General features: G+C 45.9%; 1 protein-coding gene across 3 annotated transcripts in view; it reads right to left on the bottom strand.

Moving 5' to 3' along the window:
• LOC141095454 (ATP-dependent translocase ABCB1-like) overlaps window positions 1-17982 on the bottom strand; it is a 485663-nt gene that overhangs the window by 350154 nt on the left and 117527 nt on the right. For all 3 annotated transcript variants that reach the window (XM_073581458.1, XM_073581459.1, XM_073581460.1), the window contains one exon: window positions 16700-16757. In XM_073581458.1, the coding sequence (XP_073437559.1) occupies window positions 16700-16757 (58 nt within the window). The remainder of the gene's footprint in view (window positions 1-16699; window positions 16758-17982) is intronic.

Raw genomic sequence — 17982 nt, 5'->3', positions numbered from 1 at the left:
AAAGCACTACAAATACTGGCTGGTGACCAGTTCATGCAGCCTTTATCTTCCCCCCATTTCCTCAATATAAATAAAGGTTATTACTGTTATTATTATTATATACAGAGATTAGTCCAGTAAGCCCTGGGAATTTCACGACTTGGTGTCTAGTGCTTTAGTTCTCCATCCCCTGGTGTGTAGTAGTTTAGTTCTCTAACCCAAGCTGCTTACTAGCTTAGTTCTCCAACCCCTGTTTTCTAGAAGTTTAGTTCTCCATCTTATGGTGTGGTATGGTGTGTTAGCCAATTTTAGGTATTTAGTAGTTTATTTCACCAAGCCCTGTTGTCTAGTAGTTTAGTTCTCTTTCTTACAGCATGCTCTGGTGTTCTCTGAGTATTTGGGCGAGCTCAGAGTTTTAGTTTGTGTCGCCGCAGCTGCATGATTTGCGGCTGCTATACAGCCTGAATACATGTGGGGATTTCCTAACAAACAGGCAATACCCACGTTTATTCAGGCTGCCTAGCAGCTACAAATCATGCAGATGCGGCGACACAAACTAATTTCCGAGCACGCCCAAACTTCTTGGAGAACACCCGAGCATGCTCGGGAGAACCCGAGTTTTGAGCATACTCACTCATCACAACACCCAGCCTCAAAAAACCCTCCCTTGAACCAACGTCTGAGTCTTGCTATTGCCCCATCTCACTTCTCCCCTATGCCTCTAAACTACTGGAACAACACATCCATTTTGAACTTTCCTCACACTTTTCCTCTTGTTTCCTCTTTGACCGCTTACAACCTGGCTTCCAACTGCACCATTCCACTGAAACTGCCCTAACTAAATAGGCAAAAGAACACGGCACTCCAGAGAAAAAGGAAGGTTATTCGGTGCTCAAGTAAGGTTTCCAACCCATAAATATGTACAAAAAGTCACCAAAAACCTACTAACCACCAAATCAAAACAACACTAGTTTATCCTCCTCCTTCCCCTGGACCTGGCATCTACCATTGACACAGTGAACCATTCCTTTTTTCTACAGATGTATTGCCATTACAGACTTGACCTTTTCTTGGGTCTCCTCATACCTAACAGACAGGACATTCAGTGTCTCCCACTCACACACCACCTCTTCATCTCTCCTTCTATGTGTCGGAGTCCTCCCAGATTCAGTTGTAAGCCCTGGCACTATGCTTATGGCACACATGTGCTCCTTACTTCTTAATTGCCCTAAGGTGTCCAATATGGAGGTGCCTGAGTAGTGTTGTTAGTTTGCCTTGTATGCTTGCTAGTTATCAGGTTCATCAGGTCTGCCCGTCTGCGCGTCTACCCTGTACTTGTCTGCTCATACCTGTCTGTTCTCTTCTGTCCATCAGCTGGTCCAGCCTGCACCTGCCAGTGCTATTCTAACACCCGATCCAGCACTCACCTGCCAGTTCCCATCTGTCTAACACCCGGTCCAGCTAGCACCTGCCATTGCCCATCTGTGTAAGACCCAGTCCAGTCCACACCTGCCATTGCTCTCCTGTTCCTAAACCGGGCTAGCCTGCACCTGCCAGTGCCCATCTGTCTTACACCTGGCCCAGTCCACACATGCCACTGCTCTCCTGCTCCTCAGCCGGTACAGCCTGCACCTGCCAGTGCTCATCTGTTTAACTGGTGGTCCAGCCCACACCTGCCAGTGCTCCTCTGTCTAACAGCTGGTCCAGTCCACACCTGTCAGTGCTTTTCTGTTCCTCAGTCAGTCCCATCTGCCCCTGTGGTTCCAATGTCCCTACAGTACCTGCATGCATTCTTTGTCCATTCTTCAGGGTGTAACTGAATACCCGCTCTAAAGGGTCAGCTGCCATCTTTTGTAAGTCAGTCCTGGAGAAGCACCTGGTGCCACCTCCTTGTCACTCCTTGGGTCACGGTTTTCACCTTCTGCCACTTATCCGAGGTCGTATTTGGTATGCCACCTAGTTATGCCCCTCCAGGATTTCCTAGGGCTACAGCACAGTGGTTCCATAACCTTGCAAAATACAGTCTCCATCTGCTGGGTTGGCTGTAGTGGAAAAGGTGTCGGTCCCCATTATACAAGTTCTACTTTGGTGAAATTGATGCCACTTTGGTGGTGTCTGCCACTTATTTTTGGAAATGTTTAGACTCCTGGTTGGGTCTCCTTCATTTGTGTTGCCTGTAGCAGTATGCCTCTGAGATTGGCAGGCCTCCACTTCCTTGGAGCCAACCACCCATGTTGCTATCCTTACATTTTTCTGACAATAGTAGTCCATGAAACTGATATTTGTGCCTCCTGTGTGTGGCTGAGCATTAAAGCAGGTTGAGCTGGTGCATGTGGTATCATGGCTCCAAGCACTGCATGCCTACAGCTATCCCTCACCCACCTTGTCTTAAGTTGAAGCTCAATTCAAAACTGCAAGTGTTGGCCTGGACCATGATACCTCATGCAAGGCTGATTGCTCCCATATCATTCTAAAATTTATACTGTGGATGAATTGATGCAACTTTACTGGTGTCTGCCCTTAATTTGATGTGTTTTGACAGCTTTTGGACCTGTTTGAAGGTGTTGTGTGTGCATTTGTTTTTGCCTCGCATTGTCTCCAATGACATGCAGCTATGTTTGAATAGTCGACGAATAAATCAGCGAGTATTGCAGAATCGCTGATCACAATCCTAACAGAACATTGAAATTGTAGCTCATCTCTAGTCTTGAGGATTTTCCACTGAAGTTGGATCAGCCTGTTATTTCATTTTCCACTTTGATTTTGAGTATCATTTCAAATCCAGACTGCTCAAATCTCACCAAGGACAACATCTGCAAGGAGCCTGGGTGCTCCGATTTCCTCTCACACTCCAAAGACATACTGATTTATTTTTTAGCAATATATATATATATATATATATGGGCCAAAGTCACATCTGATCAATGCATGCGACTAGTTTAGAGAGAGAGAGAGACTTTTGCGGCCTACAAGCCCTCACTACGACCATTTATAGCACCCAAGTTCGGGTACCGATTGACTTCTGTTGAGTTCAATTTCAGGTAGCGTTCAGGCACCCAAACCCGGAGGTGTTTCTAGGTTTTCTGGCACCTGGGGCAAGAATTCAGTCCCACAAGCACATATGCAATTTGCACACATAGTCATGTGCCGATGACCTGCTCACCTTAATTCAATGTTCAATAAAGAGCTGAGAGAAGCAGGAAGAAAAGCTACTTGTCACATGACTGTAAGTATGCAAATCGCATATCATTGAAGTGGCCAAGTGATGACTGATGGAACCAGAGCTGAATCTTGACGGTGTGTATATTACACGCTGTTACGATTGGCATGCTACAGGGCTTCATTTTATAATTAAAGGGCACATCCATGTTTGAGATGAAAGTCTGCAGTCACTATAGGTGGCTGAAGGCTTTCTGAATTCTCACAATGTGTGGTACTCGCAGGTACGCAAGATGCAGTGACGAAACAGAGACTGAGCAAGCTTAAATTCAACCTTTATATATGGGTTATATGGATTACTGGTAAGCTGACAATGGTTTTCCATGCATGGGGTCAGACAATCATACACACAAATAACCTGGTATAAACTATCCGGCCGGTGCCGGAAACTATAAGGCCATTATAGGATCAACTACAAGTCCCGGAATTATAATTTACTATCAACGGAGTGCCACTTATCCTTCTCTGATGTCCTGCAGAGTTGTTGTCCGTGAGGTTGTGCGGGAGTGTCACTTATCCTTCTCTGACGTCCTGCAGAGTTGTTGTCCGGGAGGTGTCAGTTCGGCGTCTCAGCCGCTGGGCCCAGCCAACAAGGAGTTGTTGCAGGCTTCGGGTGTTCCTATGCCCAGGTGCAGAAGGGGCACAACAGGCCCCAGGAAAGTTCCTCAGCATTGGGCCCCTGCTGAAAGGCAAGGTGGTGGCAGCCGCAGGCCTTGAGGTATAGGCCGCAGCTGCGGTCTGGAGCGGGGCAGGTGCCGCTGCAGGGTGCAGCGTCTGGGCCGTAGCCATGGTATGGATCGGGGCAGTGGTGGCAGAGGGTGGCAGCACACAGGCTGCAGCCATGGGACGGAGCAGGGCAGTGGCGGTCATAGGTGACAGCGTGCAGGCCGCAACCGCGGGATGGAGCATGGCAGCGGCAGCCACGGGTCTCAGTATCTGGGCCGCAGCCGCGGGTGGCAGGTCTGGGTCTCTTCCTCGCATCGCTCAGTGCCGTCCTTTCCTTGGATCAGGTGAGCCCCCGTCCTGTCTCTCTGGAAGGTGCTGAGTCACTCCTGCTCTCCAACGTCACCTAGGCTCCTGCTTCCTGCTCCTTGTCTCTCTCCCTGTCGGGTGCCCCCTTCTGGTTTCCTGTGCTCCTTTTATAACCGCTCCACCCCCACACTTTCTGTCCTGTCATTACTTCACCCGGAAACAGACCCCCTTGGACCCTTGGTAACAGCCCCCTTAGTTCCGGCCCGGTTACACAGCGGGGGCTCTCTCTCCTACAAATGCATGCACTACACGCTTTTAGAATTCTCCCTTGCACAAGTATGTGATTTGTATACTACTGGCCACATTCCGACTAGACATGTCTGGCCTCGCTCAATTCATTTTCATTGAGTGAGACTACGCATGTCTGGTAGGCACATGTCCTGATGTATACAAATCTCTGGCACCATAGAATTCTGACAACATACATTGAGAGAATCCAGAAGACTGCAGTTACATAGAATGTGCAGACTCATCACAAACTTGGTGTCAACCTAGGAGAAAGACCCTGACAAAAATGGCTGCTAAGAGCAGGGTCATTCCACTGTGTGTCAGTGGCCCACCTCCTGAACTCTGAGCAGTACTCCTCAGCTGGCAGGCCTCCCTGCTTGATCTTACGGAGACGAGACTCAGCCAGGGAGACGCCATCAGGATCCCCATGCACAAGCGCCAATGCTGCAAAAAACTCGTCCACTGACCACAAAGATGGTGAATCAGTCGGCAGGGAGAAGGCCCATGATTGGGGATCACCCTTAAGAAGGGAGACTATGATTCCCACCCGTTGTTCCTCACTCCCTGATGAATGAGGTTGAAACCTAAAGTACAACTTGCAGGCTTCCTTAAACACCATCTCTCCCACCAGAAATCCGGTCAGAGAGAGATATTGTGGGTTCCGGTTGAGTCTGCAACTAAGGTGAGGCCCAGATCCCCGTCAACTGCTGAAGCTGCTGCGTCACTTGACTCTGCAGCTCCTTAAGCTCATCAGTGAGGGTCTGGATCAGTTGAGCAAATGCCTGCAATTGAGCCATGGGCTCACCAGAAAGAAATGTGCGGACGGTGTTAAAGTGACTATCATGATGTGACACGACCAAACGGGTGGTCGGTCAACGGACGGCACAACACACGTACAATGGGATGGTAAATTTGAGGGGAAGACACTAACGATAAGGAATGAGGGATGGTAACCATCTGAGCTCCAACCTGAGCTTATCCCTGCACTCACCTAATGCCCTATGCATGTCCTTTCCCCTGCCACCATCAGGATACCTCATCCCTATCTGTCACCTAACTCTGCTCTGGCTAGTGCACTTGCCAGCAAGGAGCATTAGCCTCACCTCAACAGATAATAAACACAGGGAGAAAGTGGCAGACACCAAAGGGACAAGGTAACAAAAATCACCACTTAGCTTTCTCTGTTGCAAAGCACCACACAGCAAAATGAAGCACCAGAAAAGCGAACTCAGCAAAGCACCATTGCACCCAGAGAGCTCCTTAATCCAGCTTGGGCACTGTAGATTGTTCTAATACCGACAGTCAGCTGATGCATCAGGTGACCTTTTAAAGGATGGTTCGAGTGGTCACCGCCCACATCAGCTGACCCAGCAGCAATGCAATTACACCAGATTGCCAGCAGGGAAAAAACAACATTAACCCCCCCGGTGGCTTGAAAGGAAAAAAGTTTTAATCTGAGTTGAACCAGAGCTGCCACAAATCCAAAAATGGATCGTGACACTTGGTCAATGCCTTTATTGCTCCTAACATAAATAAAAATATGAGCATTAGTCACTATCACAAAAACATTACATCCAGGTATCTTACAGATGAAGTTGGCTTTCTCTTTCTTTTCTTCTTCATCTTGTCCAGACTCCGTGATGACTTTTCTCATCCACAGGTTGTATCTGCAGGCTTCCATCTTCTTTGTTTTTCTGCAGCACATCCCCACACGATGCCCTTAAAGACAGCAGTGTAATTATAGTGCTCCTGAATAAACAAATATCTGCCCTACACTGAGCCCCTGAATAAATAATTGCCCACCACTATATTCCCTGCATAAAATATGACCCACAGACTGTCCCTCTTATGGTACATGCCCTCCATATTGCCCTCTCCTTTCTATACTGGGCCCCCTCTCCACCTTGTCCTCTCACACGGGGTCCCCCTATAGGGCCCAGTCTCTATCCCTCCTATATATACAGTCCCCTCCTGTTTGTGCCCTTAAACTGTTCCTCCATGCTGCCACCCCACTACTCAGTCTCTATTCTGTGTCTATTCACACTTTTCTCACCCCATACTGTCTCCTCGCACTATTCCCCTCAATAATCTTCTCAATTGTTTCCCTTCCCTCCTCATACATTTACCCTCTCAGTTTCCATACTGTCTCCTCAGATCCCTCTGACTCACCAAACTGTGTTCACACCGATCCCATAATCCTCGCTCCCCATAATGTGTCTAAATACATTTTGTCCTTGCTGCTCATACTGTGCCCGCACCCATATCCCCATTCACCATACTGTGTCTGCACCCATCCCCCATACATGCCCCCTAGCTCACCCCTTCCTCTCAATATTGTGTCTTCAAATTTCTCTCACTCACCCTATTGTGTCTAAGGCTACTTTCACACATCTGGCTTTTGTAATCCGGGACGATACGACGAAATTTGTAACAACCGGATCCGGCACCGGATCCGGTTTTGTCCCATAGACTTTCATTCTCGCCGCATTGTGCCAGATGGGTATGCGTCGCATCCGGTTTTAGCCGGATACGGCAAAAAGTAGACGTCCGGCGTCTGCAAAAAACTTTCCCTGCAATGTTTTTTGCCAGTGCCAGACCGTTTTTTTGAACAGCGCATGCCCGGAGACTGTAAGTTTTAACCCTAGAAATGGCGAATGAAGGGAATTACTCTCTCTCTCTCTCTCCGTGTGTGCTGTACTCCTCCTTTAAATATGAGTAGCACCATATCCGGCCACAAAAGGGATCTGGTGTCAGCGTTTTCTCCCGGATCCGGTACTACGGCTTTTCACCGCACGGTGCCGGATTACAAAAGCCAGATGTGTGAAAGTAGCCTAACGTAGAGCAATTACCACCAATGCTCTCCGCGCCGCCAAGTAACTTCAGCAGCATGATCACATGACCTGATCATGCTGATGACATCTCTCTAACCTGGTGGTCACATCTTCAGTCGTACTAATGTCTCAAATGCACCACCCTGCTGGCTGCGCCTAGGCTACATGCTTTGGACTAAAGTTCACTTGAAGCCGAAAAACCCAAACATCTACGGGTTTGCTCATCCCTTGTTGTTATCGACAGCTGGTGAGAAGGTCCTATCAATAGCATCTTTAGCAATATATTTATTTTGAAAATTGGTGACATGTTCAGCACTTATTTCACCTGCTATATATTGTAACAAAGTTACTGGTAGAGTGCTGGAGGGGAGATATGTTTCACTACACCTAATGGTGTCAGTGATATAAAACAGAGTTTTTACTCCAGCATGTTAAGGGTTAAGCTAAGTTGCATAATGTGCTGGCATTTATATGGACATCCATAGAGTGGGTAGTAGGATGTCCACCTTATCACCACCTCCACAGTCAGCACCACCATGTCCTGACAGGACTTGTGTGATGTAACAATCATGTGATCAGTCACATGATGGAGGAGTCAAATGATCTGGTGCTTAAGTAGCTGGCTTCCAAGGGCAGCAATGTTCAGCATGCCTGGAGAGGAAGCACTCCAGGAAAGTGTTTGTGCCTGTGCTGTTGATTAAAGGACCTGAACCATGGACGTTGCTAATTGTGAGACCCTTTGCTCACTCATAATTAAGTCACATGCTGTCCATTTCCTTGTGATCCTCCTTGAGATGGTTCTACTCCTTCATTGGAGTCCAGCTGTGTTTAATTAACCTGATAGGACTTTATTTGGAAAGGCACACATCTGTTTATATAAGACCTCATAGCTCACATTGCATGCCAGACCAAATGAGAATCATGAGGTCAAAGGAACTTGCCAAGGAACTCAGAGACAGAATTGTGGCAAGGCACAGATCTGGCCAAGGTTACAAAAGAATTTCTGCAGTACTCAAGGTTCCTTAGAGCACAGTGGCCTTCATAATCCTTAAATGGAGGAAGTTTGGGACAACCAGAAGTCTTCAAAGACCTGGCCATCCAGCCAAACTGAACAATCATGGGAAAAGAGTCTTGGTGAGAGAGGTATAGAAGAACCCCAAGATCTCTGTGGCTGAGCACCACAGATGCAGTAGGGAGATGGGAGAAAGTTCCACAAAGTCAACTATCACTGCAGCCCTCCACCAGTCTGGCCTTTATGGCAGACTGGCCCGACGGAAGCCTCTCCGCCGTGCAAGACATATGAAAGCCTGCATAGAGTTTGCTGAAAAACACCTGAAGGACTCCCAGACTATGAGAAATAATATTCTCTGGTCTGATGAGAAAAAGATAGACCTTTTTGGTGATAATTCTAAGCGGTATGTGTGGAGAAAGCCAGGTAGTGCTCATCACCTGCCCATTGCAATCCCAATAGTGAAACGTGGTGGTGGCAGCGTCATGCTATGGGGGTGTTTTTCAGCTGCAGGGACAGGACGAATAGTTGCCATTGAAGGAAACATGAATGCGGCCAAGTTCAAAGATATCCTGGATGAAAACCTTTTCCAAAGTGCTCTGGACCTCAGACTTGGCCAAAGGTTCACCTTCCAACAAGACAATGACCCTAAACACACAGCTAAAATAACAAAGGAATGGCTTCGGAACAACTTTGTGACCATTCTTGACTGGCCCAGCCAGAGCCCTGACCTAAACCCAACTGAGCATCTCTGGAGAGACCTGAAAATGGCACTTCACCAACATTCAACATCCAACCTGACAAAACTGGGGAGCAACTGCAAGGAAGAATGGCAGAGGATCCCCAAATAAAGGTGTGAAAAATTTGTTACATCATTCCCAAGAAGATTCATGACTGTACTTGTTTAAAAAGGTGCTTCTACTCAATACTGAGCAAAGGGTCTGAATACTTATAACCATGTGATATTTCAGTTTTTCTTTTTTTAATAAATTTGCAAAAAATGTCTACATTTCTGTTTTTTTTCAATCAAGATGGGGTGCAGAGTGTACATTAGAAGTTGAATAAATTAAATAGAACTTTTTTTAGAAACTTTCAATATAACTTGTAAACTATTTTGTTAAATCCCTGCTTACTCTAGGCTTAGATGTAGTCTTACTTCATGATTGGCAAATAGTTCTGTGCGATTCTCATAAAAGAAAGGCTGTCATTCACTGATTAAGACCACATACTGCACTCCTAAGCATAGAAGATGCAGATATTTTACTGAATAATATATCAGTTACACCAAATCTTTTTCTGCAAAACTATAGATCAATCGATTCAGCTTCTTCTGCTCTATAATATGAGACCTGCAGATTTGGCTGCATGTTAATATTACAATTTTAATCAGTTATATGTTCAACATAAGAGGTTTTTAAATAAGCACAGTGTACCACACAACACAATTTATGATTTGGCACGTTATGCTAAACATCAAAATTAGATATGGGCAAACCCAAACATTAAAGTTCAGGATACATATCGAACACCTACTGTACAGGTACGAACCCCACATACGGACTTCTCCAGAAAGTCCATGTTAGGCTACTTTCACACATCAGTTTTTCTCCGTCAGGTGCGATCCGGCATCGCGCCGGAGCGTCGGATCCGGCAAATGTTATGTAAAACTGGATGTGACGGATCCGGTTTTCTGCCGGATCTGTCTTGGTCATCAGACCATAAACCGGATCCGTCTCATCAGTTTCATCCGTTTTTCCATCCGTTTTCAGCCGGATTACGCCGGATCCGGTTTTTAAAAACGCCCCTTTCGGGGCTTCGAAACGGGATTTGCTGCTGAAATCTATATATATACCGTGTTCCTACAGCCCATCTTTGACAGGTTGTAGAGGAGAAACTGCATGTTGGAGAGAAGAGCAAGTGACTGGCGAAGATGGATGTTGTGATTGCAAATATTTTGAAGAATTTGGTGGATTTTACAGCGGAGGCGAACCGTTTGAGGGTGATTGTTCTGGAGAAGGAGAGAGCAAGACAGCAGCGCATCAGGTCAGGCATCAGCGACGCCGTTTGTGGATCCACCCCATCACAGCCAAGAGAATGACGCGTGGGGTCTATTCTACACTCTGCATGGACCTTAGACGAAACCCGGAGAAATTTTTTGGATATGTTCGGATGAAAATGGAGAATTTTGATTACTTGGTGGAGCGCATTGCACACCTCATAAGAAAAGCGGACACCTATTGCCGCTTCTCCGTTTCACCCGCAGAGCGTCTGATGGTGACTTTAAGGTAAGCCACAATTATTGGATATGCTCGCATGAGAGCACACTTTCACTGCAATCTTGTTGGTGGTAGTTTGTATCTCCAAGTGTTATAGCTGAGTTTTGGTATGTAATGCTGTGATTTTTAACTAATTTATTGTTTTTTAATTCCCCACAGATTTCTTGCAACTGGAGAATCCCTTTCGTCACTGCATTTCCAGTACAGACTCGGGATTTCAACCATATCTGGAATAGTTAAGTACACATGCCGTGCACTTTGGGACTCCTTAGTTGAAGAGTTTTTACCAGAGCCCACAACAGAGAGGTGGATTGAAATTTCTGAAAAGTTTCAACAGATATGTCAGTTTCCGAACTGCTTGGGCGCTGTGGATGGAAAACATCCGCATTGTAAAGCCAGCAGGATCGGGATCGGAATATTTCAATTACAAGAAATATTTCTCCATTGTCCTCATGGCCATCGCTGATGCGGAATACAAATTTATTGCTGTTGATATTGGGGCCTATGGCCGCTCCAATGTCTCTCAAGTTTTCAAACTTTCTGCCATGGGGCGTAAACTGTATGGAAACACCTTCCAGTTCCCATCCCTTAGACCGCTGCCGCAAACATCTGGTCCATCTATGCCTTTTGTATGTGTAGGGGATGAAGCATTCCAGCTGTCAGAACACCTTTTGAAACCCTATTGTAGCAGAGGATTGACCAGAACAAAACGCATTTTTAATTACCGGCTAACAAGAGCAAGAAGAATGGTGGAATGCTCCTTTGGTATTCTGACAGCCAAATGGCGTGTCCTATTGACTGCGATCAACCTCAAGACAGAAACTGTGGATGAGGTGATCAAAGCTTGCGTGGTACTCCACAATTTTGTTATGTGCAAGGAACCCATTTCCATTGAGGACACCGCTGAAGAAACCACCTTGCAAGATTACCAGAACATTACTAATAGAAGTTCTGTGACGGTGTCACGAATGAGGGACAATTTTGCAGAATACTTTATGTCACCTCAAGGCAGAATAGACTGGCAGGATGACAGAATTTGATACATTTCTGCCCTTAACCAAAGTTGTGTACCTTCTGTACCAACAGTATATACCTTTTCCAAACAAAGTTGGCTATCTTGTCGTCTATCTTGTCGTGGTTTAACTATTTTTACCTTGACCACAGTTGTGTACCTGGTTGTCTTTTAGGCAAAGTCTTTCACCTTTTACCAAAAGTTGTGTACATTGTTAGGAAATCCCCAACAAGATACAAAACTATTGGTAAAAGGTGAATTACTTTGTCTAAAACACAACCAGGAACACAACTGTGGCCAAAAGGTAAAATTTATTTACCTTTTACCCACAGTAATGTACCTGGTTTTGAATACCTTTTTACCTTTTGTATACCCTGTACTTAACCTTTTTTTATACCATAGTTCACCGCAGAAATAAAAGACAGACAACCAGTGTAAACCAATACTTTAACTTTTATTGAAAAACTTTTTTTTTTTAATAAACTGTTTTAATTGTTAAAAATGTTTCTATTTTGTATTTAAATACACACATTTATAAATGAGCGTAGTGTGGGGTGGAAATACTGCTGCAGGGGCTGCGGGACACTTCGACACTGGGAGTGTGGAGAGAGGACTGGGATCGTGGTGGGGAAGGAACAGTTAGAGGTGAAGGGGTGGAAAAAGCAAGAGAAGGGGTGGACATGTGGGTGGCAGAACAGGTGGTGGGTGGTGGAGAGGAGGGTTGGGCAGGGAATGGAATAGCAGATGATGTGGTTGCGAAGTGGTAGGGGGAATGAGTTTGGTACTGGGAAGTAGTTTGGTACGGGGCAGGTTGCTGGAAGTGGGGAGGTTGCTGGTACTGGGGAGTTTGCTGGTACTGGGGAGTTTGCTGGTACTGGGGAGGTGGCTGGTACTGAGGAGGTGACTGGTATTGAATAGGAGGGGGAGTATGGGCAGTGGCTGGAGGGGGTGCAGATGGAGGAACTACAGTGGTGGGAGGTGGAGGTTGGGAGGTAACCTGCTGTAGAGCACCGTGGCACGAATGCATTACATGCATCTGCTGGGTAGGAGATAGTGTTGCCATGCGCGCTACAACAGACCTGAAAAAGGTGTGGTTTGGAGAAGATCTTGCTTCTGAATGCATAGTTTGCAGAAGTGTCTTCAACTCCAGAATGCCAGAGTTGAGCTGCTGAAAGTCTGCAGACATTTGCTCGGACAAGACTTTGAGACAGTTCTGGAAAGATGCATTCAGATGCAAGAACTCTGGGGCATAGCTCTTTTCCTGACCCCTCTGCCGCTGCCGCCCAGTACCCGCAGGTGTACTAGAGGTGGCAGGGGCAGAAGGGTGGGGTAAAGGGAAAGCGATCTCCTCACCAGCAGCTTCATGTAATGTAGGTGGCCACGATGCTCCTGTGCTGGTGGATGGGACAGATGGGTCGAATGTGTGGGAAGGCTGGGAAGGTGCAGATGTACCGGGGCGGTCGAAGTGTCCCTCGGTGCCAGTCTCCTCATTGATCGCTTCAGAAGGGTCCAACCGTGCAGGCTCCCGAGTGCTGGTCAGCGTGCTGTGGAACAAAGAGAAAAAAACACAATTAATATACTGACATGCCATTGGCCCTGGCTGAAAAAAGAATTAGACATGTAAACATTACTTTTGGACATGGGGTGTGTAATATTTACCTTCTGGTGACCATTGTTGCCCGGAGGAACGACAGGGCTCGTGCGTACTTGTACTTGCTCCTGCGTCCTCCAGATCCACTCAGAGCCCGCATCTCTTTATTGAACTCCTTCTTGAAACGATCCCTCACAGACCGCCACCGCTTCACAATTCTCTCCCCTGAAACGAGAAAGCACAAAGTGGTTAGTATACAACATCAGTGTTTCACAAACTCCAGTCCTCGTGGTCCCCAACGGGTCATGTTTTCAGGATTCCAATAGTGTTGCTCAAAAGGAAATCCTGAAAACATGACCCATGGATAACACGAGGACTGGATTTCGGGAAACACTGCTTGACATCAAGCAACAGGAACTGTATATACTTACGCTCTTGAATCTGGGCCCGAGCTTCAAGGTCCTCCCAGCGGTCCACAAGGAGCGAACAGATTTCCTCCCAGAGCCGTCGGGTCACAATTAGATCAGCATGCCGGCGGTCAGCCATATTCCAAAGCAGCTCCCTTTCTCTAACAAGATTAATGAGGTGGTCTACATCAATCCCTCCATCCTCACCATCAGAGTCGGGAGCACGCTGTGAAGGCTTTTAAAGAAAAAGAGAAAAATAAAATAAGTAGCCACCACAAGAAATCAAATAAAAAGTTCAAAAAAACCAAAGCAAAAATATTATACTTACACGCTGGTGACCGCCGTGTCGCTGTCGCCGACGACCCTGGGAGGCACTGGGAGGACCTTTTGGCCGAGCACCAGATTGGGAAGACTAGAAAAGAAAAGCAAAAAAATTATGTGGTTGGATGTAGGCATATGTGTTTGCTGTGTGATATCGGCGCTACATTGTTTTCTATGTGTTGTATGTAGTGTGATGTTGTGTTTCTGCGTTTGATGCAGGAAACTTACCAATTGCGAGCCCACTCCAGGTATCTGTCCACCCCTTCCTTCTTCTTCTAGGAGCTCCTCTTCAGCTTGTGATTCCTGTTTTGAAATAAAAGCCAATGAATAGACATATATTCCAGAGATGATGGATTTTTTAAATAAAAACTTACCGTCAAACGCTGACGATGTGAGGGAGGGCTCCCAGAAGAAGATGTGGAGTCCTCCTGCTGGCCAGTCTCCACTCCTGATGCTGCTGCTGCTGTTACTGCTGGTGCTGCTGTTGCTGCTGCCGGTGCTGCTGCATCTATACGGCGTCTTCTGCTGGTGAATAAAGAGAAACAAAGGTCCACTGAATATATTGATATTCCATGGCCCTATTTTTGAGGAATAGGGGATTTGATAATTACTGTATGTCATCTGCTGGTGGACTCGCCTCCGTATGGTCACCATGGTCCCTTCGCTCCATTTGGGGTGGTGGTGCTGGTGCTGCAGTGGTCTTCTGCCTTCTCCTGCGGCTGTCGACTCTCTTGGGTGGCATGTTGGCTGTGGCTGAGGGTCCCACTGTCATGGTTTTATATATGTTTGCTGTGGGCAGGGCTACTGAGCATGCTCAGACCAAAAAAAACGGATCCGGCACATTGCGGCGCTCATAGACTTTGATTGTGTGAAAAAGCCGGATGCGCCGGATCCGGTGGGTCCGGCTTTTTCGCTGCAGACAAAAAACGTTACAGTTGCCATTTTTTCCAGACGCCGGATTGAGACACATTGCCGGATCCGGCCAAAACCGGACGAAACGCATGACCATCCGTCGCGATCCGGCGCTAATGTAAGTCAATGGGGAAAAACCGGATCCGACATTGCATTTCGCCGGATCCGGTTTTCGTAAAATTATCCGGATCGCGCCTGATGGCGAAAACCTGATGTGTGAAAGAGGCCTTACTGTTTGGGCTTGGCACCGCGAACACCAAGTGTTTCTTGCGCTGATAGAAAAAGTCTCACGGTGCAGAGCTGAGCTCAGTAAGTTCACTGCAGTTCACCGTGAGAAGAAACCATCTCACGATGCAGCGCTAAGCTTGATGAGTTTACCCCAGTTCACTGTGAGAAATTCTCATGGTAAACTGCAGTGAACTCACTGAGCTCAGCGCGGCACCATGAGATTTTTACCATAGTTCATTGGCCCATTTGGGAAAGCAGCCTCGGTAACCTGCAGTAAACTCAATGACTTCACCACTATTCACTGAGGCTGCACTCACATCAGCTCTTTCTTCAGTGGTTTTCAGCCTGGACGGTCATAACTTCGCACCTTCCAGGTTGGAAACTATGTATGGTAGACATGGATTATGGCGTGGGACAGAACGTTGAACAGGTGAGGAATATGGTTGCTTTTTATTTTTGTTTTTTTACAGTAGACAAGGGATTCAATGGAATTTGCGTTAGGTGAATATTTTTGTTGTTTATTATTTTCTGTTTTTTTATAGGGGACGAGGGCTTCAATGGAAAGGGCGTAAGGTGAGTATAACTGTGTTTGTTATTTTTAACTAAAAAGGAAAAGTTTTTTATTTCAAATAAAGGACTTTATTCTTGCTGTGTGTTTATTTACAATATAACTATAGTATGATTAATGGATAGTCATCTTATAGGCACCTGTCTATTACTAACCCATGGGCTTGATGTCACTTGACAATACAAAGATGACACCAACCCCACAAATATTAACTTCACTTGCCACCACAACAAGGTAAATGGGAAGAGCCAGGCAAACCACCAGAAATGAGGCATCTAATAGATGTGCCTTCTGGGGGGCAAATGCTAGCTGCTATTTTTAGGTTGGGGCAATATCCATGGTCCCTTACCAGCATGAGAATACCAGCACACACCTGTCTGCTTTACTTTGGCTTGTCAAGAAATGGGGGGATCTCATGCTGTTTCTTAAAATTATTTATTTAAATTATTTTAAAAATGGCATGGAGGCCCCTCTGTTCTTGATAACCAGCCATGTTAAAGCTGCAGCCCGCAGATGTCAGATTTGCTGGCAATCAAAAATACCAGTTAGCCCATGCCATTTTTTTTCAAATGTATTTATATATAGAGCTGGTGCCTGCTCTTGCTGTTATCAATGACAGCAGACATAGGCTGAGGGGAGTAGCAGTCCCATCATCCAACGCCTGTGACCAGAGGTAAACATTTTACTTTTAGTCACAGCTGCTTTCTCACACTGTCAGACAGCATGAGAACTGCAGCTGTCTGACCAGCAATAGTAATCTTACCTACGATCAGAGGCAGTGTTTGCCGTGCTGTCATGCACCGCTTTTTTTTAAACTGTTCAGCCTAACTCGCTGAACCCGTACTTACAGAGGTTAGCCCATCATTAATCAAAATTATTATTAAGAATCTAAGAAGGATTGATGATAAATACCCCAAATGTGAGTTGAATGATGCATATTGCACTGCACTTCAGCCCAATGGTTTACTGAATTAGAATTGACTAAATATGTCACTTTCTAAATACTTACAAACTGCACTGTGCATATACAGCATGTGACCAAATGTGGGATAAGATAGAGATTAATTTGTCATCACTCTCACTTACAAGGATATATTAGCTTCAATATCAACACCTGATGTGCAGCCAGAAACATTACTTGAAGCTGAAATGAAACAAAGAGATCTATTTAGAACTAATAAAAAAATTAACAATAAGAGTATCATTTGAAGCAGACCTCTCGCACAGCATCATTTCCAGTGCAAAACTGACTATATCAACAAGTAGTCAGAGCATTAGGACGGGGTCGCACTTCCGAGTGTGATGTGAGAAACTCCGGTCCCGAGTGCCGGGTATCGATGTGAGAGACTCACGCGAGTTTCTCCCATCACACTCGCAAGTGTGACCCCGGCCATAAAGAGGCTCTGTCAGCACAAAATGACTTTTCAAACCAAGTACAGGCTCCTGGTGCATCGTGATGGGGATAAATATTTAACTGTACCCTCCCACCTGCTTCTTTTCCATCTATCTTCACCCTTATCTGGATCTAAAAAGTAGATGGGGTGGAGATAGAGGGAAAACAAGCAAATGAGAATGTGCACTTGAATGTTTGGCCATGTCATGAAGCACCTAGTGCCTGTACTTAGATTGAACTGTCATTCTGTGCTGACAGTGTCCCTTTAAAGGACTAGTCTCAAGGTTGAAAGTTATACCATATTCATGTGATAGCGGATAGCCTCCCAATCACTGGGGTCTGACTGCCGGGAAGACCCTGGGCTGAGTAGAGTGGTGATCGATCCTTTACACTGCTGCATCGTTTGTATCATGACAGCAGATAGCCTAGCGCTGCTCTCAGCTTGTCTTGGGCACAGGAATAAAAATGTATAGAGAGGCAGTGCTCTTCAAAGCCTTGGTTCTAGAGGTCAGTAGGGGTTCCATTGTACATTACTATCATTTTAAGGCTACAGTGACACAGCCAAAGATTCTCTCATCCGAGGGAATTGGGTCAATTATGAAAATGACACTCTGCTCAAACTCTGATTGTACATGGTTACATGGTCACCAATTATTCAATGTCTTAAAGGGATTGTACAGGATCATACCAAAATGGAGCAAAGAATAGTAATGCTTTAAAGTTAGAAAGTATTGATTACATATCTGTGTAAGTCACTACTACTCCCCTTCACTTCAGCCAAGACTTATGGCACTTTAGTGATTGGCTGTAGCACCTGTTGTAGATGGCACATCAATGCTGCCTCCCCGTAAACAATGGCCATTGGGGAACAGCAGAGAGGTGGTGCTTGAGCAACAGGGGTACAACAGGTAAATGATATTTATCTTTCTTGCTATTTTAAAGCATTTCTTGACTTTGACACAATCGAATCTGATTC

Source organism: Dendrobates tinctorius, unplaced genomic scaffold, assembly GCF_039654945.1.
Source record: "Dendrobates tinctorius isolate UK_male_01 unplaced genomic scaffold, ASM3965494v1 ptg000070l, whole genome shotgun sequence".
In the NCBI taxonomy this organism is placed as follows: domain Eukaryota; kingdom Metazoa; phylum Chordata; class Amphibia; order Anura; family Dendrobatidae; genus Dendrobates; species Dendrobates tinctorius.
This window is presented reverse-complemented; position numbering and strand designations above follow the sequence as displayed.